This window comes from Mytilus edulis, chromosome 3 (assembly GCF_963676685.1).
Source record: "Mytilus edulis chromosome 3, xbMytEdul2.2, whole genome shotgun sequence".
In the NCBI taxonomy this organism is placed as follows: domain Eukaryota; kingdom Metazoa; phylum Mollusca; class Bivalvia; order Mytilida; family Mytilidae; genus Mytilus; species Mytilus edulis.
In genome coordinates, this window is record NC_092346.1 from 65,809,666 (window position 1) to 65,834,459 (window position 24,794).

At 33.3% G+C, this 24,794-nt stretch overlaps 2 protein-coding genes across 2 annotated transcripts; one reads left to right on the plus strand and one right to left on the minus strand.

The window, feature by feature from the left end:
* Positions 1-5,627: 5,627 nt before the first annotated feature.
* On the minus strand, positions 5,628-10,164 carry LOC139514463 (uncharacterized). Its single transcript, XM_071303768.1, has 4 exons — positions 9,338-10,164; positions 8,665-8,704; positions 8,232-8,315; positions 5,628-6,612 (listed from the first exon to the last, which is right to left on the minus strand). Exons 1-4 carry the CDS (start codon positions 9,716-9,718, stop codon positions 6,212-6,214), a joined length of 906 nt encoding a protein of 301 aa, XP_071159869.1. The 5' UTR covers positions 9,719-10,164; the 3' UTR covers positions 5,628-6,211.
* Positions 10,165-13,755: 3,591 nt separating this feature from the next.
* Positions 13,756-18,871, plus strand: LOC139515380 (ninjurin-1-like). The gene is made up of 2 exons (XM_071304949.1): positions 13,756-13,794; positions 18,527-18,871. The coding sequence occupies exons 1-2, from the start codon at positions 13,756-13,758 to the stop codon at positions 18,869-18,871; spliced, it is 384 nt and encodes a 127-aa protein (XP_071161050.1).
* Positions 18,872-24,794: the final 5,923 nt, after the last annotated feature.

Below are 24,794 nucleotides of genomic sequence, written 5' to 3' on the forward strand. Positions count from 1 at the left end.
AAGTTCACCTGACAACCAAAAGGAACTGCACACCAAGAGCCTTTATCATTCAAAAGGAGATTGTTTTCCAATGAAAAATTCCTGTATGATAGGAGATGGACTGACAATTTCTGTTTTGTAGAGGATAAAAATCATCAAATTTTATAAATGTATTTTTTGTTTGCATTTAGTGAGACTTAAAAATAAATTATTGAAATAATTTGAATAGATTGTATGTTATGTTTAAGACTAGATCAGAAAAAAGAAAAACAAAAGAACCAGACTCCAAGTTGTATAAAAAGGTGGAAGGTCCATCAAAAAGAATGAAAAAAAGTCATATTCCTGACTTGGTACAGGCTTTTCCTTTAAAAATAATGGAGGGTTAAACTTTGTCTAATTGTTTACAGACTTTTCAAAACTTGGTCTTATTGTTTACAGACTTCTCAATACTTGGTTGTATTGTTTACAAACTTTTCTTTGGTCTCCAGGAAGAATAAAATGTGTAAACCTATTATTGTTAATATTACTGAAGTTTTCCAGCTTTAATATACTATATAGACAAGTCAAATAATTTTATTATGGTAAAAATCATTGCAAGAACATTAAAGCAGAAATGTAAACGTTTATTGTATATTCTACAATACAGTGTGGACTATTCAACCTGTAGTGCTGTACCACAAGTAGTTTCTGTGATATCAAATTACTAGTAGGCGAACCGTTGGAAGGTCTAAACACCATATATTTCTAAACATATGACATCTAAACACTTGTTGAAATCTAAACACTTTTTAAAATCTAAACATGTTTAGATGCTAAACGCGTTTCAAAACGTACACAGAAAAAGTGTTTAGATAAGTGTTTAGGATCTAAACACTGTTTTTACAGTGCAGCCAAAATTAAACCGATTAAAATCGCCATGTTCTCCTACAACGCGAATAATATAGTTAAGTTTCTTTTCAAAGTTTTCCTTAAGGTATTTCTCAATATGATTAAATTTTAACGTTCTTGAGGAATAAACACCCAAGTATATATTCGTTTACTTCATCAATTAAAACATCCCCTAGAAACCAGTTTTTATTTGCGTTAAGTCTTTTTCCTACCACTAGAACTTTTGATTTTTTGGCATTAAACAAGAGTAGGCTACTTATAACTTCAGTCGCTACATTGATACCGAGATTCTTTTCTTTTATCATTGAGACAAGATCAGGCATTAGGATAGAAAATAGTGTAGGAGATAATATACATTCTTGTTTTAGGCCAAATTCTTGATCAAACCAGTCTGATTCGTAATTTCCAAAACTGACCTTGTTACTTACATTTTTATAAAGGGAACGTAGTAGTTTCCAGCATTTTCCTTGAATACCATTTTGCCAAAGAAGATAAAAAAACCATCTCTCCAGACTTTATCAAAAGCAGATGATAGTTCTAAGAAAGCTAGAAACGTTTTTTCCTTTTTTTTTCTTTTTTTTTAAGAAAAGCTCCTTAAAGTTAAAAAATATGATCTTCAACTCTTCTGTCTTTTCTAAAGGCTAATAAGTTACTGTCTTCAATATAATTAATAATTTTTTCCTCAATAATTTTACAATAAACCTTATATACATTCGAAGTTAAGGTTATACCCCTGTAATTTGCCAAATCATGAACCGAACCTCCTTTGTGAATTAATGTTACAATACCTTTATGCCATTCAACAGGGATGCATTCCAAATCGGTTATCTTAGTGAACAGTTCAACAAGGAATCAACCAGTATATCACCACCGTATTTTAGAACTTCATTGGGTATGTTGTCGAAAGCAATAAAGGTGTTTCCGCCTGAATCAAATTGTTATCTATTTTGTACATCAAAGATTCAACATCATTAGCTAATTCGGTTTTGCTGTTTTGCATTGATCAGATAAGGCTTTACTAATTCGATCAGGTTCCGTTAATCTTACACCTGAATTAACAGGATCTAATATTTCGCATGGCAAACTAGCATTTTGCTTTAAATTAAGAAATCCCAAAAGCCTTTAATTTTATTTTTTGAATTTGTGCATTTGCTCGTGAACTGTTTCATTTTTACTTAACGCACTTTACTTTTAATAGCTTGGTGAACTTTTTCTTTTCGTTTTTTTATAGATATTTGTTAGTCGCTGGCCTACTTCATCGTTGTGTGGGTGGTTTTTATCATGTATACGCTTAAGTCGATTTGCCTCGCGCCTTTGTTTTAAAAGTTCATCTAACTCTTTGTCCCCAAAACCTATAATTCCGGACAGTTTTTGCCATACCGATTGAATTTATAGCTGCATTTTCTACTTTTTCTTTCCAGCAGTTCCATTTTTGATCAACATTCATAGTTTCTTTACAAAATACATTAAAATTTGAAATTTTTTTGCGCAGTTTACTTTCAAAAACAGGCCAATTCGTCTTTTCATTGATATTCCAAAAAAATAGCATTTGTATTACTTTTAGGTTTTAAGGAATTGGTATTCGATTTAATGTTTACTCTTAAGTATAACCAGTTTATTCTAGGTTGAGAAATTTAGGTTATACTAATGCTGGCTATATTGATGATAGTCTGCTATGTGCTGTTACACATAAAGAATGTAAAGATAATGTCCAAGAAACAATTTCACTTATGGAAAACTAAGGTTTTATGATTCACCCTGAAAAAATCAGTATTTGAACCTTCTAAAAAGATTACATTTTTAGGAAATATTATAGATTCTGAAGAAATGATTGTCACTTTGCCACTTGATAAAAAAAGAACGCATTTCAGATCTAGAAGAATGCAAAAAAATATATTTAAAAAATATAGACAAAATTCGAAATGTGGCAAAAGTAATTGGCTTGATAGTTTCAAGTTTTTCTGCAGTAGATATTGGTAAATTATTTTACAGGAATTTAGAAAATGAAAAAACTAACGCTCTTAAAAAATCAAATGGAAATTTTGATTCTAATATGGTTATAACACAGTCAATGAAATATGAGTTAAATTGGTGGTCTTTAAATATATTTACACAAAACAGGTCTGGATTGGGATTGGGGGGGGGGGGGGGGGGGGGGGGGGGGGGCTGTATTAGAGCAAGAAAAGATAGGTGGTCAATGGACAGAAAAAGAAGAGAGAAGCACATCAATTATTTAGAAATTTTAGCTATAAAATTTGCTGTGTAATCGTTTAGGGAAAAAATAAAACATAACCATGTTAAAGTTTTAACAGACAACACCACAGCTGTTGCATACATTAATAATATGGGAGGTTCAAAATCATCAGATTGAAATGAAATAAGTAGAAGTTTATGGTTATTGTGTATTAAAAATGGGATCTGGTTGTCATGTACCCATATTCCAGGAAACATTTTAATTCAGTATACATTTTTCCTCCTTTCAGTCTACTGGGTTCTTGTGTACAGAAAATAAGGATGGAAAAGGCCAAGGGAATACTGATAGCACCTCTTTGGACAACGCAACCTTGGCTTACCAGGTTAGTGGAATTGTTAATAGACAATCCCTTAATAATTCCAAAATCCAAAAAAGTGTTAACAATTCCTCATCAAGACAACTTGAAGGACCATCCACTTCAGAGAACGCTAGTTCTGATTGCATGTCTTGTGTCAGGAAACTATACAGAAAACGAGGGCTTTCTAAACAAACAGTCAATATTATCATGTCGTCATGGAAACTTGGTACTAAAAAACAATATCAGACGTTCACAAAAAGATGGTTTCACTATACTGTAGTGAAAAACAGATTAATTCATTTCAACCAACTGTAGAATTTTTTAGGTTTCTTAACCAGTTTATTTGAGGCAGGCCTTGAATATAGTTCTCTTAATATTGCTAGAGGATCTCTGTCAGCATTAAGACTGAAATGAGAAGGACACTTAGTAGGTTCGCAACCGTTAATGATTAGGTACATGAAGTTGTTGTAGAAACAGAGGGACTATTGAAACAAAGTAGACCTTGGTATAGGAACCCACAGGTACACTTGAAAGCTTATCTTCCAGATAGGAGACTTTGTGTTTATATCGTGTTAAAAGAATATTTGTACAGAACAAAACAATTGCGTCAGAAAAATTCAAAATTGTTAATTAGTTATGTAAAACCACACGAAGATGTTATTAAAGATACAATTGCACGATGGGTTAAAACTGTTTTGCGAAGATCTGGCATAGATACGAAGATTTATGGTGCTCACAGTATGCGCTCAGCAACGACATCACCAGCAAAATTCAAGGCAGTCCCTATTCAGGAAATCCTTGACAAAGCAGGATGGACAAATGAGAGAACATTCTCTAAGTTTTATAACTAACAAGAAGGTGCTTACAGAGGATGTATTTGTGTCAGCAGTTTTGCAGTAATCTGAAGTTGAAGAAGTATTGTAAGTAGACACTTAAGCTGACATTTAGGTTTTTGTCATTGGCTTTAAAGTCTCATTTAATTCCGGTAAGTGATATGACGTAATAGAATTAAACAATTAAACGAGACTCTCCTTGGTAAGATTCGAAGTTTGATTGTGATTCTATCAGTCATAGAATCACTGATGGGATTGAATGCCACCAGCCCGCCCTACTTGAATAGGGTAAGTTACTAAAGGGTAATTGTTTAATTCAGTATGTAATACTGGTACATTATATTTTTGGGAGGCATTACTAAGTTAACCCATTTGTCTCTATTTGAAATGACAAAAAACAGATCCTCTTGCATCATTTATAGATGCATTTTCTTTGAATTGGAAACATTTTAATTCAGTATACATTTTCCATCCTTTCAGTCTACTGTCTTGTGTACAGAAAATAAGGATGGAAAAGGCCAACGGAATACTGATAGCACCTCTTTGGACAACGCAACCTTGGCTTACCAGGTTGGTGGAATTGTTAATAGACAATCCCTTAATAATTCCAAAAACCAAAAAATTGTTAACGATTCCTCATCAAGACAAGGACCATTCACTTCAGAGAACGCTAGTTCTGATTGCTTGTCTTGTGTCAGGAAACTATACAGAAAACGAGGGCTTTCTAAACAAACAGTCAATATTATCATGTTGTCATAGAATCACTGATGGGATTAAATGCCACCTGCCCGCCCTACTTGAATAGGGTAAGTTACTAAAGGGTAATTGTTTAAATTAGTATGTAATACTGGTACATTTTATTTATAGGAGGCATTACTAAGTTAACCCATTCGTCTCTATTTGAAATAACAAAAACCATCTTTAAAAATTGAAGTCATTCATCCGCAAACACTATCTCATTTAATCCCATCAGTTATTCTATGACTCATAGAATCACAATCAAACTTCGACTCTTACCAAGGCGAGTCTCGTTTAATTGTTTAAGTGTTCTGCAACATTTGGGTCTTTTAAAATTGACGATGCGCGGGTAATGAAGTTGAAAATAGAACATAGAAAAGACACATCAAGGCAGCAGAACAGTAACATTACTTTCCTAAACCAAATGGCCACCTGAATATCACATTTACTGTGCTACAATCCTAACTAATAAACAACATTTTCGTTGTAAAAGTTAAAGACAAACAGTCCTACATTTCAAGATCCAAAAGCATAGAACTATTATGATTTTTTTTTAGTGTTTACATGTATTATTCAAACACACCTAGTTAGTCATGAAGACTTACATGTATTACCAGGTATTTCACTGGACCCATACAGAAAAGTTAATTTTTATTTGTTATTTTATCAACTTGTAACATTAAAAAATATTGAATCTGGAAAGACATCATATTTGAAATTCTTTTCTTTTTTTATGTTTTAATGAAAAACAGATTACTGAAACACACCCGGAAATAAAATTCTGTATCCGACTCTCTCTTCACGATAAGATTATATTTACCATTTTCAGGATTATTTCCAAAATTGTGTTTCCGGGGGAGAGATGCTTTTAACAGATCAATCTGTTATCTTTCCTTGGATGTTTTCAATAAAAAAATTTCCATATGCAAAATGAGTTGATCCAAGCGTCAGCGAATGTTTTGTAATAATTTGTATTGAATTTAAAAAATGTATAATATCTTGTAGCTCCATACTATAACTAGAGCATATTAAAATATGTAAGATACAAACATAAAAAGTATACACATGTATTTAAATTTTCAAAGGCCACGAAATCGTATGTTAACAATCCAGATATGCCAACTTGATCATGTTGTACCTTCCAAAATTAAGAGTTCCATTTATATTGTTTACTTTCTTGAAACTGAATATCCTCATATTGGGTAATACTTGTATCAGTTTTCAGATTTTGAAAAGTCCAAAATAATTTGCATATTTTGATTTTTTAACATGTTTGATTGCCTCAGGAGAAATTTCGCTCTGCACTACGAGACCACTATCAAGTTTAAAAGTTCCACAAAGAAAACTAGTATACACTCTTCTTGTTTCTGAAGATCCGCCAAATCTACTTCGCAGTAAAGGTTGTCGTTCAGTCTTTGGTAGAAGCTTAAGCCATTGCTTTATCTTATGCCGATATAACCCAACAGTAGTAACGTCCCCAAAATCAAAGGTAATGGCAGAGTAGACGAAATAAATATTCGTTTCTACTATTTCAATGCTATGATTTTTTGTATTGTAGGTCACATCGTTTCTATGAGCTGTTCCTAGGTGGTCAGTCTTATACGTCCACGCAAGATTCGTTCCTGAAAATAGCGGAGAATATAAATTAATGTAAAAAAGCTTAGTATATTATTTAAGAAAACATGAATCTAAAGTTCATAAATTTCGCTCATAAAATCCGTTAATTTTAGAAAACCATCTGAAAAACGTGCATTCTAACGTTTTTATTTTGGATAACGTCTTCCAGTAAGTAACGTTAGGTGACACCACTCATGTGACGTTTTAAGTCTAATAATCGGGATTAAAAAACGGAGACATTGCGATTTATATACAACCTAACCACCTATTTATTATGGACCTTTTTTGTGGTTATCCCTTGAACCTCATCAGTGAGTATACTTTATTATGTGATCTTGATGTTGTTTTTTCTTTAATTTCCAGAATAAGGTATAGATGGCTGCTATGATCCCATATATTTCAAGAATAAGGTATGGATGGCTGCTATGATCCCATATATATAGCTGTCGATGATTTTTTATGATTATGTTGTTACCTCGGAATAATTTAAAACTTGCAATATTGTAAGAGATATTTTTGATGTTGGAGTGTGTGTTGTCCTCTGAAAGTCTTTTGGTTATTTGTTTCTTATTGAATTGCTCCCCAATGACTGACGTATTCCTCACTACTTCTGTTATCATTGATCTTCAAACACTGAAAATAACTCAAGAGCCACGTAACCTCTGTCAGGTGGACAAGTTAATCGCAAACTGATTGAAAGTAAAGCACCTGATTATTACTAAAAACTCCCCTTCGCTCATTTTTTCACGTGACTTCCTAAATTGAACGAGTAAATGAGGATTGAGAAAATATGACTTTGTACAACGCAAATTTAAATATGAGTATCCGATGGTTGTAGACTTTAAGTGTTCATAATTGATTAGGAATACTCATTTTGTTTTTATGCCCCACCTCCGATAGTAGAGGGCATTATGTTTTCTGGTCTGTACCTCCGTTCGTCTGTGCGTCCGTGCGTCCGTCCGTTCGCTTCAGGTTAATTTAGTTTTGGTCAAGGTAGTTTTTGTAGAAGTTGAAGTCCAATCAACTTGAAACTTATTACACATGTTCCCCATGATATGATCTTTCTAATTTTAATGCCAAATTATAGTTTTGACCCCCAATTTCATGGTCCACTGAACATAGAAAATGATAGTGCGAAGTTCAGGTTAAAGTTTTTGGTCAAGGTAGTTTTTGATGAAGTTAAAGTTACATCAACTTGAAACTTAGTACACATGTTCCCTATGCTATGATCTTTCTAACTATAATTCCAAATTATAATTTTGACCCCAATTTCACCGGTCCACTGAACATAGAAAATTATAGTGCGAGTGGGGCATCCGTGTACTATGGACACATTCTTGTTATTTTTATTCATTAATTCATAAATTTATAAATTAATAACAACATCAATGAAAGTACCGATAAAAAACTATGCCAAGGATTTTATAACTATTTTAAATGGATAAGTTTAAATAAAGGTTTGACAAATTTATATGTATTGTTTCTTAATGTACGGGCTCAGTTAACAACATCACTTCAACTTTTAAGCGAGGATGTGATGTTATTTTTTTCGGTTTTACTTTCACGTGTCGGACAATTATTTTCTATTTATTATCCAATTAGAACAAAATGATAAATCAAATACCTGTCAGCGAGTTCAAATCTAAATACATGTGGATAGAATGTTGTCTGGTGCTCCACCATTTCATCTTTCTTTCAATCACATAATCTGTAAAGTTAATGTATACTTTTCCTATTCATTTCCATTACAGTATACGGTATGAGCACAATAAAACGTACACTGAAAGGTTTTATTGGCTGTTCATATACCAAACAATTTTATTGGAATGGTATACATATTTACCTTATTTATATATGGGCATTTCTTTGCGATGTCATGCCTGTCTTAGTTTCGTTTGTCTTTTATCTGACACCGGCACCTTTTAAAAAAATGATCCAATAACGTAATTTTTGTAAATTATACATTGGCAGACAGGTTTTATTTTAAGTATCTATTAAACGTTCACTCGATTTGTTTTTTTAATTTAGCAGTTGATCCGAACGAATATTTTACTTACCAATATCCAAGGCTGGCTTTGTTATCATTGGATCCATCATCTATACACAAAAAAATAAGACAAAAACAAATTAGCTTGTGTTTATTAGGATACCTTGAAACATTGAGTATGGTTTGTGTAAGTTTGATTTCTAGGAACAGAGATTGATCCAAAAACTCCTTTGTCTAAGTCTACAAGATTAAACAAAAGGGGTACATTGAGGATGTTAACCGAGGCAGTAGGTCGACCTCAAAATAAATTAAACTGTCTGTATTCGATGAAATAGAGGTAGGTACCAAGTTTCGACTCCTTTGCAAGTGCCAAAGTTCCCTTTAGCTTCACGTAAGAGAAGTGTATTAATACGCCGGTCGATATGGGGACTTCAAATGTGATGCCACATGAAGACGGTGCTCCCGAAAGTGCCACATTTATTACATGTTTAAGAATTCCTTTTTGACTACTACATGGTGGTTACGTAGGTGGCCCTATTAAAAATAAAATAACCAACATGATCTTCGGCTTTTTCCTGTGTCAGTTAAAATTCTTCATTCATCCCGACGGACGCCCTTAGCAGATTTCTTTTTATATTTTTGATTTGCTCTCGTCCTGAGTATGAAAAAATTATTTGTAACTACATTAGAAAAATCAGAACTGTATTTTGCTTGAAAGGATTTTACACATATATGTTACATACCCGTGAAATCATTTTCTGCATGTATTCCGGATCTTTGTAGCAGCATATTTTCCGTCCATCTTCCGTACGGCTGATGCTGTCAAACAAAGTATCATTAGCTTTGACAGTGGATCCTAGGGAGTCACAAGGTATACAAACACCATTGTTGGAATTTGTTGTCCCGAACGACACTTCATTATCTTTCCAGATCTTTTTGTCTTTTTCATACAGACGTAGTTTTATAATGAGTAAAACCACAAGAGCAACCAATAATATTACATTAACAATAAAGGATTTTTTTAAATATCCTTTTATTTTTTTTTGTCTATTTGTCCAAATGTTTGTGTCATTGTCGTCTAAGATATTTGTTGTACTTTCAGTGCGTCGTCTCAGGGAGGACATTGTTAGTCTATGGACGACTATATACTATCCAAATTAGTAATTGTTAATGCCAGTCAGGAAGTATTTTGAATTGAATACATTAAAATTTTAAAAGGAAATTAAAATGTGTATGTCATTTAAACAAACACTTCCTTGGTACTTATAAAACAATGTTGTCATTTCCACATCTGCACTGACTCAATGATATTAGTTGTACGTAAAATCCTGTTTTATTCAAACTTAAAATGCACCACACCGATGCATGACCTCTAAAAGTACTTGGAAATCCACAAACTCATGTCATTTTGCCATAGCATTGATTTGTAATTTCCCCTTCGACTGGAGGGTATCTTCCGCATCTTTTTTATGTGTTTAAAATAGTTGTCTTTTCCATATTTTGAAACATGTCCATATTTCAGACGACTCCTAACAGTCCAGCAATTGCAATCATTTTCTTTCAAAAAGGAGAAGAGCTTGCAGATATACGGAACAGTGACCAGAAAAGCTGGAAAATTACCTGATTATCATCAGCAGAACTAGAAGTAGCGGTCGTGAATACCGGAGCCATAGTCATAGACATATTAACCTCTGAACTGTGTAAAGTTGTTGCTACTGGACCCTCTATAGATCTGTTAACACCAGAATCTCCATCATAATGTTTAAACGCAAAAAAGTTTTCTTAGCCGATGTAGACAACATTGTCGCCTCTTCCTACCAGATACCCTAAGCATTTTAAACTGAAAAAGACATGCTATGATAAATCATGTAAATATGTATATGAACATATATAAGAATTCAAACAATACAAAAGAAACAAACAAACAAAAGCAACAAAAAAAAAAAACGTTAAAAAAAAAAAAAAAACACAACACATCTGCTGATTCTGCTGTGGCCGATCGTGTCTCAAAGCACGAGGAAAAAAAATGAAAATAAGATTTGCCAATGCCCCATCCATCGTAAAACAAACACTATTTTGTATTTAGTATTCAATAATCCAGCCATCTTAATATTTTTACGTGCGTCTCTAATCAACCAAAATAATGCTAAATTTAGATTTAGAAGTTTGCTCTAAATTTAAACTAAAATTTAAATTGTCAAAATTGCATATCGGAAATAGAATTTAGAAATAATTCGATGTAGAAGTGATCTACTTTCTCTCGGAATGACGACAAAACCTGACCATGCCGTCTGCTAAGAATCATAATTTTGCCACGACCCTTCGACAATTGTATCCATCGAGTCAAAATAAACGACAATTAAATCCTAAGGCTTGATAAATATTATTTGAAACAGTTTTTAAAAAATAAGGTTTTTAACAACTTATGTGTCAGATTGGTGTCGATTTTTTAGAAGATAAATCTATGGCTAAAAATGCGTCTGCTTTTCCTAAATGTCGACGTCAAAAGGAGGATTATGGGTAAATCAATCACTTGTAAAGATCGATAATCCAACTAGAAACCAAATTATTACTTGACGAAGTAGTATAACGACGGACAGTGGTATGAGCACTACCGATAACTGATTTAAAATTTAGATTTAAATCTTATTATGTTTAAATTATATTTTTTCCAGTAAACCTTCCTGAGGCCTCACCTGTAAATCCAATATGTGAACACCCATCTCCTGTGTGAGAAGATAATGTTCTCAGCCATAACGTTTTTTTTGTGAACATTTTATTCGCCTATAACCTACATGCAGTGACAATAACAAAATTCAGTTAATCTAGACTTCGTACAAGTTGAACGTCTATAAATTCTTTCTTCTAGTATTTTTTTCAAACTCGAAAAATCTAAATCCTGACATAATACAAAATATTGTGTATATACATACATGTATATTTTGTAGAAAATACTCCGTTACAAGTAAAATGAAAAAAATTTACTAAGACCTATAATGGTTTACTTTTAAAAGTTTTGGCTTTGATTGAGAGTTGTCTCATTGGCACTCATACCATATATCTATTCACAATGTCATGACAGAAAAACGCAAAACGATCGAAAGTTTTCAAACAAAACAGAAAACTAAAGACTGAGCAACACGAACTCCACCAAAAAAAAAACCCAAAACGTGGTGATTTCAGTTGCTCCGAAAAGATACGCATATCCTGCCGATCATGTGACATTCGGATATAGATACTATATGTAAGTTTCATAAAAAGATGGTTCTGTCATTATTTGACTCCTGATATCAATTGACTTCATTTTTTAAAACTGTACAATCAAGTACTTCTAGTACATAAAGCACAGATAACACACAATCAGCCTTGTCCTGAATTTTTTTTGTTATATAAAAAACAATAACAGAAAATGTTAGAATTGTCCCCTACACTCGCTTTCTTTATAGGGACTGTCATGCTTATATTAAATAGATATGCATGTATATTTCATTTATATAAGTATAAGTACGACAACCGTAGGACACATGATATCGGATATGTGTTTTACGTCGTAACTACAATCCCCTCCCCTTTCGTTGAATATGACCTATCACTATCACTATTTACCGGGTTTGTAATAACATGAGCAACACGACGGGTGCTACATGTGGAGCAGGATCTGCTTTACACTTCCGGAGCACCTTAGATCACCCCCAGTTTTTGGTGCGGTCCGTGTTGCTCACTCTTTAGTTTTCTATGTTGTTTCTTGTGTACATTTATTTGTCAGTTTATTTTCGATTGATGAATTTGACTGTTCCTCTGATATCTTTCGCCCCCCCCCTTTTTGTAAATTTCATGTACATCTATTGCGACCATATGTTCTATATGGTTTGGCGGGTATTCCTTAGTATAAATAACTTAAAATCTTTACTAAATTCTTCAATAGATACCAAGATTTGGTACCTGTTAAAAATTTATTTCACATGGGATAGTAAATTCTAATTTTTACCGAGCCCGGATATGGATACGATGTGGGTAAACTTAGCAATTCTTTACATAAACTGGTTCTAAAAGGTAACAAACTCAACCCTGTGATTAGATCTTTGAATATTGCTTATTGGCAATAATATTGATTTTGTTATCCGTAAATTACAATCAAACTAATATTATTTTCATATACAAATACATATGCAAATTTGCGGTTATGCAATCTGCCGATACCTGTATTTTGACATTGCACAAGGTAATGTTTCCCCTGACTGTTCATGACGGTTTTTTTATCAATCCGTTGGATGAAAGTTGTAAACTGAAATAAGTCTTGATTACATAGCATTTTTATAAGCTGTTTTTAGCTTTGAAAAAGCTGCCAATAACTGTGAATACTCTCAGATCTGTACTTGTGTCCTTTTTGTTGTTGGGATTTACAAGTACCCTGCCTGCAACACCCTGTATGTGTTTTTGTTTGTTACTGTTTTTTGTTTTGGCTTTGATTCGATCTGATGAGTTCATCCCTTTCAAACTGATTTTCATATTTTGCTCAAATCCTGTACTGTTACACCACTGTCGATGGTTAAGTGAGGGTTGGTAGCCCGCCAAAATGTTTAACCAGATTCTGTATGTGCCTGTCTCGAGTAAAAAACCTGTAATTCGTTTGTTGCTGGATCATTATTTGTATTTCGTTCATTGCTTTGTACATTTAAATCAGGCCGTTAGTTTTCTCGGTTGAGTCGTTTTATATTTGTCGTAGCAGGCTTTCTACAGCTGACAAAGCGCTATGGGTTTCGCTCATTGATGAAGGCCGAACGATGACCTATTGTTCTTGGTCGAGAATTGTCTTATTTGCAATCATACATATTCTTACTTGTATATTTACATGTAAGTTCGTCTTCCTTTAAAATATAAGCACGATATCAACCCAACTTATAGGTGAATAAAATAGTGATTTTTCCGATATGCCCACGTCTATTTAAAACATTACTACACTATGCAATAAGTAAACAAAAAGGGCTTTACCAACATATAAATCTTAGTTATCTTGACATGTCCCTATATATTCGAAGTGGAAAGTTTCTATGATGAACAATATTAAATTTATATTTAGTGTCTTTGTCAGAATATAGATAACTTTTAATACATATATAAAACAAGAATTATAACAGACGATCGCAAGAAATATAAAAAGATGGCAGACATAACTGTTGGAATGAATTCCCCATACAAGGTAAACTATATCAGTTTTCCATATTACTTCTTCACTTTTTCAATGACGTGATTGCTTTCATGATTCTTAATATTGTAAATTTTAGATGTAACGAAAGAAAATACATGGTCGGTTTAGTCGGCAGGAGTACATATTCTCGTATATTTCAATCCAGTTAAACGAGTATGAATGTATCTTTTTATGTGACTTCATGTTCTACAACTACTAAGTAATTATAATAATTCGTTATAAATCTTTTGTTAGAGGTCATTGAGTCATAATATGGGGTTTCCATATGAATTTAATTAGTAAATACGAAGAATTTATGTGATCGAAAATGAAAGTCACAGCACAGAAGATCACGAAGGCACATTTCATAGAGGACACCGTTGACTTACATTGTTTCTTGTATCATGTTTTATGGAGTTATATACAAAATATATACCTATATATACGATATTCCCGTTCTTGTATTTCCTATCATGATTACTTTGATAGATGGTTACTGCTTACTAAAGCTTTTAATCCAGGAGTTCCAAATGGTGAAGTTGAAATTATTTCTATGACTTCGTAAATTTTACAGACGCCATTACGAGTTGGTTGACTATTACGGATTCAGTTTCACTGATGATATCGGATATGTTTCTTGTATCGTTACTTCAATCCCGTTCTCTTTTCACGAAAGTGACCTACCAAATCAGACTATTTTTGTAACAACATGAGCACCACGACGGGTGCCACGTGTGGAGCATGATCTGATTACCTATCCAGAGTACCCGAGACCTTTTGAAGGGGTTCGTGTTGTTTAGTCTTGTGTCTTGTATACTATTATATGTCTGTTTGTCTTTTATTTTTTAGCCATGGCGTTGTCAATTTATGTTCGATCTATGAGTTTGAATGTCCCTCTGGTATCTTTCGCGTTTCGTCCATTTATAATACTTAATTTCTACTTTGGAACATGTACCATTTATATCATTTTTAACGAAAATTTTGAATCACTTTGAGTAATTACACCAAGTTTCATAATTGAACACACTTTACTGTCTCCTTTCTTATAGCTGATTCGTCGTGATACTTGGTATAGCAGCGGAAATTCTGGTGAACGCTATCTCTCATTTTAATTGAATATCTCAAATCCTGACATGCTCTCTTCTAGGACGAATATATTTACAATTTTAATGTCTGATAATATTCTGGTTGATGTTAAAATGAATATACTGGATGGATGTCTTATAAACATATATTTCTCTTATAAATAGATTTCTTAATGAAACGGCCAGTTTGATCTGAAACAAATCTTCTATGATTGAAAATAATTTTCTGTGTCATTTATAGTATTCTGTCTTTTTTTTTTTTACATATTCTTTCTGCAAATTCAGTGCTGTTTAGTCAAGTTGCTGGTGGTCAATTATATTGAATGAATGAATATATTATTGTTTCCGGTTTCCGCACATTCAGTAATGCCCGCGTCACACTGTCCCGATTTTTATATACGATGGACACCCGAATGTGAAAATTGTAAGTTCGTACGAAGTTGGTCCCGATCTCGTTAAAATACAAAAAAGTGACCGAAGCAAGTACGATGAATAACGAAGTCTACACGATGGTGCCGAAATTATATACGATAGCAAAAGATGGACATACGAAGGTTAACCGAAGACGGGTATTTAAGCTTCATATCTCAGGCGAAGCCTACACGATGGATCACGAAGGCTACACGATGGATTACGAAGGCTACACGATGGATTACGATGATGGCGCGATGACCATACGATGTCTAAAAGACGTCGTGTACAGCTTATGATGCATTTGAATAAACTCATCATAGATACCAGGACTAAATTTTGTATATACGCCAGACTCGCGTTTTGTCTACAAAAGACTCATCAGTGACGCTCGAATCCAAAAAAGATAAATGGTCAAATAAAGTTGAAGAGCATTGAGGACCAAAATTCCTAAAAGTTTGGCCAAATCCAGCTAAGGTAATTTATGCCTGAGGTAGAAAAGCCTAAAGTATTTCAAAAATTATATGCCGAAGGGTTCACGCGTTTTAAATTGTTTGATCGATATTAAATATATATTATATTGTACATTTACTTTCTGGTTTAATCATAAGACGGAAGACCGTGGGTTTGAAGGGTAAAACTTGACTCTGAGTCTCTGAATATAATGCCAACAGAATCAGGGAGAAGGAGAATATCTTAAGCGCTATTGACATTAAAGTTCAAAGGTCAAGGTCACAGTGGCAGTTGTAATACAAGGCAATATCACCCTTGTGGACACTCTAAAACCAATATGCTTCAAGAGATTTTAACCACATTTGGTATATTGTTCCTCCTTGTAATGATCTGACATTTTTTACGTTCAAGGCCAAAGGTCAAGGTCATGCAGATGGACTTGTTTTTTTCTCATTGAAATAGCATAATACACCGGAAATTGGTTGCTCATTTTTTTACCTGCTGGTTCTAAAGACAATATTAAAGGTATTTCCAGTTACTGAATGTTATGTTTGATTTCTAAAAAAATGGTTTATGTAACAAATATGCATATTCAATTTACCATTTTCTGCATGTGTCAAATACATATATAGTGTCCATATTTGTCCCCAATATGTTACATACGAGGGGATGCCAAGCTCGGCATTGCCTTGTTTGAACTGTAAAATGTGTGCACTAGTCTGAATAATCACCCATAATTATGCCCATGTTTACTGATCTATCTTAAAGGTAAGGTAATGGGTTCGTTGGTCCCTTTTATTAAAAAAGAGCTCTTTCCAGGAGAATATCATAATAATATAGACAAAAGGAAAGATGTGGGGAAAGCAACAAATGCGGCAAAATATGGCATATAGAAAACAAAATGGTAATGGAGTAAACATTCGTGTGACAACAACTTAGACGATACATATAAAAAATCAGGATAATGAAGAAAAAGTTGGTTTCCCTTTATACGTGTACCTGCAGTGTTGGTGTACGAGGCGCGTTTATGATTTTCATTATGTTACTTGATATGAAAAATTGACAAAAAATAATATTTTACTTGTAAAAGTAAATCCTTAGCTTGTAATAGCTGCTCTTCTTGTTCCATTTGAATTAATAGAAACAACGCTGTCGCCTTTCTTGTTCTCATAGAATCATATGATATTCATGAGCCCCATGTTTTGTAAACGTCTTTCTTAACTGTCGTATTAGACAGACCAGTGCATATCGCGCATGGCACTTTAAATGTATTTTAGCGCAAAAATTAACTTAATTACATTTAGCTGGATTTATTGCCGTCGTAGTTCCATCTTGTCGCCTTCGTACTTTTATTCGATGCCAACACGACGGGATTAAGAGGTCTTCACGAAGTCGTGTTGCCATCGTAAGACCTTCGGGTAGCTTCGTGATTCATTCGTGTAGACATCGTCATGTCAAAACTGCCCGATGGAAACGATGGAAACACGAATGCAATACGATGTTCAAAGATGCATTCCCGGTGACATTACGATGGTGAGGATGGTGATACGAACTCAATACGAACCCTCAACATCGGACGCAACTTCGGGAATTTTTTAACATGTTAAAAAATTTAGAACCCTTCCCGAAGTTGTCCCCGAAGGCTAGAAAAAGTGGCCGATGGTTAAAGATGGTTAAAGATGGCACTACGAATAGCCCGATCTGGATACGATCAGTCCCGATTTTGAAAATTTCCATAATCGTGTTGCAATCGGCGTAAAAATCGGGACAGTGTGACGCGGGCATAAACATTACTTGTGATTTACTTGGTAATTTACATGAAAATAAAAACTGCTTGTCGCAAAAGAAGATCGAACAATTTTATAAGCTGGATGCAAAAAGTTAGAACAGTATCAGCTATAATAACGCACACGAAAATGCCCGAAAATAAATGAAGCGAATTACAAGACATGAAGCTAACAATTTCATTTTTAAGACAAAGGATGTCAATATCAAAATTATCGTTCCTGACTAAACATTGTTTCTTTTACCTGTAATTGTAAAAAAAAAAGAAACATTTATGAAACTCTGTATGTGTACATGGTTAATTCGGGCAAGATAAGAGGAAACGAAATCGACTAACATGTAACAAAGATAAACACTTTCGAAATTATACCAGTAAAGTATAATCAAAGGAACATTATAAGGACAAAAAATGCGAATAACTAAAAAAAATAGAACGGATTAAAAGACTTCATGAATGAAATAATTGAGACAACATTGTCGAAATTGTGAACAGTAATTCTTTTTACTTGAACATGCTGAAGAGAGAAACAATCGTCATTATAATTGAATAGTCATAAATATATTTCTTGATATCAAAGTCATTGTCATGTGTTAAATCAAGTAAATGACACAAACATTTTAGGGGTATAATAAATTTCCTTCCAATAAATTATTATAGTATGGTTAGTATAATGGATAATATGACGTCTATTTTCACTGAACTAGTGTACACATTTGTGTTTTTGGGTCAGCTGAAGTCCACCTTCGGGTACGGGATTGTCTCGCTGTGTTGAAGACCAAGTGGTGTGCTTCGGCTGTTTTCTGCTCTTTGGTCGGGCTATTGTCCCCATTTCCATTCTCAGTTTTATCAGTATAACAGACGATGGCACATGGTTCAAATTGAATTATCTCCCATTAACTAGAAGGAAATCATTCAAAGTCTTTTTTATGTATTATTTCTCTTGTTTTATCCAACTAGCATATTATACATATACGTATGTAAGCTGAACTTATTTCTTTTTTATTTGTAGTCAGAGTCGAATGTACCAGGATCGAATGCTTATGACAGAAAGAAGACATTTGCCGAGGGATTACTTGATGTAGCTATATTAATTGCTAATGCTACACAGCTTAAGGCTGTAATATCTAATGGGCCGTCTCATAAATATTACATACCACTTTTGGTCCTAATCTCAGTGTCCATTGTTATTCAGCTAGTAGTGGCGGTCTTATTGTTAATCATAGGAGCCACGGAGAAAAAAGCAGATAATAAAGTATGGCTACATAAAATGAACAATGCAACAATAGGACTTATCGTGGCAATAACAGTAACCAACATTTTCATCAGTGCCTTTGGTATTGAATCTACGAACTGAAACATAATCAATATTTTACAAATGCTGCGCATCATAATCTAAAATAGTTTTGAAAAATATATTTGCTTGGTATTTATGGTATTGTACATAGTTATAAATAACGCACATGGAAGTTTCACATAGTATCATCTGTATTGTATTTTTTTTTATTGTATTCTATATGTTGTTTATGATAGGATTACGCTTAGATTAAGACAACATTTTTGATAATTAAAATTAAGTCAGAATGAGCTACTGTTACATACAATTCAAGTTGTCGCTATCACATTGTAAGATTTTTTTATTATCATTTTGGCAAAACTTCTTTTGATAAAATTTTTTATTTTAATTGTGAATTTTCGTATAAACATAACACTTTTTTTGTAGCGATACATATTTTTTTTTAAAGCTTTAATAATAATTTTTCATATAAAACAATAAGATATGAGATGAAGTTTGGGATTTGTTTTATGCAATACGCATACAGGAAACCTAATTGTGTGGCGTCTGTAACGTACTAGTCTGCAACAAATAGAATCTTTATACTTCATTATAAACATTGCATCATAGTCTTATCATATGTATTTTTTTTATTGTATAAGTGAAATCATCTTCTCATTGATTTGTTGGAATTATTGATATGCTTAAGCCTTTTCATGAACCTGTATTCTATGACACCTTATTATTAACTGTCGCATGTATATTCATTAATGTTTGAGTCATTATATCTTAGACTTATTAGATAAGATTCGTGTGAACTAATGGATCCTTGTTAATTCGAAACAACGTATTCTTAAAGGTTGTTTATCTAACTCAGTAGTAAACTCATTATAAGATTGTTTTTATTGATACTAAATTTTTTTTTTTTTTCGAAAAATTAAATAAAATTAATACTTAATATATATTGCTATATATCCACAGTTATGCGAAGTAATATTTTTACATCCTGTTGATACTGTATACTTATAATTTATTTTGGCAATGCTCAAGGTCATGTTTATGGTGTCTCAGTTACACAAATGTACGATGCGTATGAATTTGTACTTAAATCTGGAAGAACAAGATGTATCTATTAGTTGTAATAATGGCTTTGAATTAGCTTTCAGTAGTTACTGCCAGTACTATTATATCGGTGCTTTGTATCTATTGTTTTTATGTTAATTGTTTTTGTGCCTCCTACGTACTGATCGGTTTAAGTCTATTGCAACTGTTCTTATGTTGTGCTGTTACATCCCTGTCATAAGCTGACAAACAGGTATAACGCCGCCACATTATTCATATATGCTTGTCTCCAACTAGAAGCCTGTAGAACAATGGCTGACGTTGGTTCATGTCAGTTATTTGATTTTCGTGAATTGCTTTGCTTAAAATTTGGCATTCAGTTTTTAAGTTTGAATTATTTTACATTTTTCATGTCTAAGTACATGTATTTATCATTGTCGAAAGCCGTACTGTGTCATTTAATTGCTTACTACCACTTTGTTGATGGATTGTTTTCTATCAAAACACATTTCTATATTTTTTATATTGAACCCTTTTACGTATTGCGTGTTAGATTTTTTAAAATATAGTAAATTTTACAAATCAGTCTGACACCGATATAATTCAAATTTTATTCTTATCTTTCATAACATTTGAATAGAGAATCAGCAAATACCAGTTTTTAAATCTGGTTTGATCCGGTCCTTGTTCTTCACTTTTATATTATAGTGCGTGCGTACTGGATTTCTTTTAAGTGTGTTTTAAAAGGACTAAAAGATCAAAACATTTTACCATTTATAGAAACATACTTAAGTGAGATGAACCGTTTTTATGATTAAACATCATCTGTGAATTTGAAGGAAAAGTACATGCATAAAGTAAAATATCACATAAAATCTGTGTTTTTTTTCTGCTGAAGGTTACGTTATAGGTATTAAATCAGGTGATTTAAATCCAAAAGTACATCCGCATGAGACGATAAATACATGTATCCAACGCCCATGCAAATAAATTGCCTTTCATTTAAAGTAATCATTTGGAAATTTTGTAACAGTTTAAGACTACCTTTGTTCACGGCAGTCATTCGGTACTATAACGAGAACAATTGTCGTAAAAGAGTAAATAACGGTGGTCAAGTATTGCGATAGGATCGTGAAAGATCTGGTATAGGATCGTGAAGTAAGAAATCTAATTTAGGGAATAATAATGACAAGCATTGGCAAATTAAACTGTCCGTCGAAATGGTCCAACATTATGATCAGTAACTGAGAAAAATCAAGATTAAAATTCCACCCTTTGTTTTACAAAACTACAAATGGCAGATTGCTCCTCGAAATTTCAACAAAATACCAAACACAGGTTATGATTTTTGTCATATTTTAAAAGCATAAACTGCGTTTTTCTTTAAAATACCGTTTCATACATGTATAACTGTTTAATATGTTTCTTATGTTGTGATGTTACACTATTGTTTCAGATAAGGATGAGTGTTGGTACCTATTAAAACGTTGAAATTTAATGTTTATCGTTTGTTGATGTGGTATATACGTGTTTTCACGTTTCTTGTTTTTTTATATTATGGATTAGACCGTTGGTTTTCCCGTTTGAATAGTTTTACACTAGGATTTTTTTTTTTTGGCCCACAATAGTTTGCAGTTCAGTTTAAAGACCGTACTATAATGGTTTACTTTTACAAACTGTGACTTGGATGGAGACTTGTCTCATTGGCATTCATATCTCATCTTCTTAAACGGTATCTACTAAGCGTTTTTTTTAGTTCAAGTTTAATTAGAATATTTGGAGGAAAAATAATATTTCGTATCGCTAAAGATCGGGTACGACTTTGAATGAAATGATCATGAAAGACCTGTTGCCGCTTATTTTTATTTCAAAAATCTATGAAAACGATCAGATATTTTTCTTAAAACATGATAATATAAAAAAGAAGATGTGGTATGCTTGCCAGTGAGACAACTGTCCACAAGAGACCAAAATGACACAGACATTAACAACTATAGGTCACCGTACGGCCTTCAACAATGAGCAAAGCCCATAATCAGCTACAAAAGGCCCCGATACGACAATGTAAAACAATTCAAACGAGAAAACTAACGGCCTTATTTACATAAAAAAAAATATGTTTGGAATGGGAAATACTTGTGCAAAGTGTAGAAAAGTCAAATGTTTTAATACTATTGCAAGATGAGAGTCTTAGATAGTATGTAATCCAAAAGATCTGTGGATTTTTTTAGTATCCACATCTGGTTCACGCCACCTTTAGAAAAGGTAGTTTTACAATAACTTTTGAGCCCGGTATTGATTGCTGATAAAATATATGTTAATAATTTAGAAAGAGGTTTCGTGGAGCATTTAGAAGACCCAGCAATATGCCGTTGTTTGTAAGGACACTTATGTAGTTAAGGTGTCCAATACAGTGATGGAAGATCCAGTTCTCCATCTTTAGTTGAAATTACCGAACATAGAACAGACCTATGATTATCTAGGATTTCCTTTTTGGTAAGTGTCGTGAGGGTAAATGTTGAGTTTCCAAGTGAATTGTCAAAACCTAATTCGTTTATCAAGCAGTTTATGTAATGATATTTACACACACGGGGCTTTATCTGCGGTGACAACAACACATTTGTCATGGAGGTAGGACAATTATATTACGTCATATCACTTCCGGAATTAAATGAGATAGTGTTTGCGTATGAATGACTACAATGTTTTTGCGTAGCTCGACGAGGACAAACGTAGTTTGTCTTGATTAATAAAATAATTTATTTAATCAATTGTGTCAACAATGAGCAAAGCCCATACCGCATAGTCAGCTATAAAAGGCCCCGATATGACAATGTAAAACCATAGGTGCTTGAGGACAGGATCCTGTTATGAGCCCCCCATAGTCCCTCCCTCTTATTATCATAAATCTCAGATTTTTAAATATATATCACTTATTTGTACCATATATATACTAATATACCATATTTTTAGTTTAAATATGCATGTTTACTATCAACGTGAATCTCGACTATAGAGCGAAGCGAAAGGTTGCCAACTTCGTTTCATGAAATTGGGGCAACGGTCAGGAAAAATTGTTTTAAAATGTAATAAATTTCACTTACCGGTTAAATCAACGAGTCCATGCTCTTCCCAGATGATTTTCCTTATTGAATTTGGATATCCCGATACAATATAATACCGTTTTAACACTTTTATTTCATTTTTTCCGCAAGTGATGTTGCTTTTTTTTCTCCATTCAACTCCGATCAACGGAAGTAACAATACAACGACATCTGTGTGGTCTTCAGCTCAAGATGAATAACTCCACATGTAACCGCGGGAAATTAGATGAGTTCCGGGGTAGAAAAAGTAAGAGATTTTCGAAATGTATACATTCGAAATTCTCGTATGTGTACTTTCCCTGCATATATTCCGGAACTCATCTCATTTCCCGCGGTTACATGTGGAGTTATCCTTCTTGAGCTGAAGACCACACAGATGTCGTTGTATTGTTACTTCCGTTGATCGAAGTTGAATGGAGAAAAAAAAGCAACATCACTTGCGGAAAAAATGAAATAAAAGTGTTAAAACGGTATTATATTATATCGGGATATCCAAATTCAATAAGGAAAATCATCTGGGAAGAGCATGGACTCGTTGATTTAACCGGTAAGTGAAATTTTATTACATTTTAAAACAATTTTTCCTGACCGTTGCCCCAATTTCATGAAACGAAGTTGGCAACCTTTCGCTTCGCTCTATAGTCGATATTCACGTTGATAGTAAACATGCATATTTAAAGTAAAAATATGGTATATTAGTATATATATGGTACAAATAAGTGATATATATTTAAAAATCTGAGATTTATGATAATAAGGGGGAGGGACTATGGGGGGCTCATACCAGGATCCTGTCCTCAAGCACCTATGTGTAAAACAATTCAAACGAGAAAACTAACGGCCTTATTTGTATAAAAAAATGAACGAAAAACAAATATGTAACACATAAACAAACGACAACCACTGATTACAGGCTCCTGACTTGGGACAGGCAAATACATAAATAATGTGGCGGGGTTAAACATGTTAGCGGGATCCCAACCCTCCCCCTAACCTGGGACAGTGGTATAACAGTACAACGTAAGAACGAACTATAGAAATCAGTTGAAAAAGGCTTAACTCATCAGATGAACAAAAATACAAGTGGACGTGGCCGGGTACTTGTACATCCCGACAACAAAAAGACACTAGGAACAGATCTGACAACATGGCTAGTCTATATGTTGTCGCAGTTGTACACTCTGGAACACAATCAATATTTATACCAATAAAAACAGTATTCAATGATCTTGTTACAGTGTTGAGTTGGTAACCTTTTAGAATAGTACCTTTATTTAAAGAAGCGATAAGTTTACGAGGATCATTACTAAATTTCCGGGCACGGTTGACAACATTTCGGTAAAAATGAGGATGTGCTATCCCGTTTGAAATAAGTTTTCTACAGGTACAACCAAACTTCAAAACCAAATCTTTGTATCTATGGAAAAATTTAGTAAAGGTTTTAAGTAATTTATGGTAACGAAATCCCTTGTTTAATAATTTACCAGTAATACATAGATTGCGTTCGTTAAAATCAAAAACGTCACAACAGACACGGGCATAGCGAACGAGCTGTGAAATATGAACACCGTAAGATGGTGCCAAAGGAACATCACCATCTTAAAATGGAAAATTAACAATAGGGAACGAAAAATCGTCCCTTTTGCCGTAAATTTTGGTGTGAAGTTTCCCGTTTAAAACCGAAATATTCTAAATCCAGGAAAGGACAGTTATACAGTATAGAGTTATTACCGTATAAATTTGATTTATTTAAAGTAACTTTAAGTTCCTTGGGGTAAATTTCAGCAGTATATTGAGAAAATTCTTGATTATTTAACGGAAAAATAATGTATATCTGT

What these genes read in the sequence shown, in the direction of transcription:
- LOC139514463 (XM_071303768.1), bottom strand. Translation starts at nt 9,718, where the DNA reads ATGTCCTCCCTGAGACGACGCACTGAAAGTACAACAAATATCTTAGAC. An exon ending in AAAGCCAGCCTTGGATATTG is followed by an intron (nt 8,316 to 8,664) that starts GTAAGTAAAATA and finishes TTAACTTTACAG; the next exon opens with ATTATGTGATTGAAAGAAAG. An exon ending in AGATTTGAACTCGCTGACAG is followed by an intron (nt 6,613 to 8,231) that starts GTATTTGATTTA and finishes CGCTATTTTCAG; the next exon opens with GAACGAATCTTGCGTGGACG.
- LOC139515380 (XM_071304949.1), top strand. Translation starts at nt 13,756, where the DNA reads ATGGCAGACATAACTGTTGGAATGAATTCCCCATACAAG. An exon ending in GAATGAATTCCCCATACAAG is followed by an intron (nt 13,795 to 18,526) that starts GTAAACTATATC and finishes TTTTATTTGTAG; the next exon opens with TCAGAGTCGAATGTACCAGG.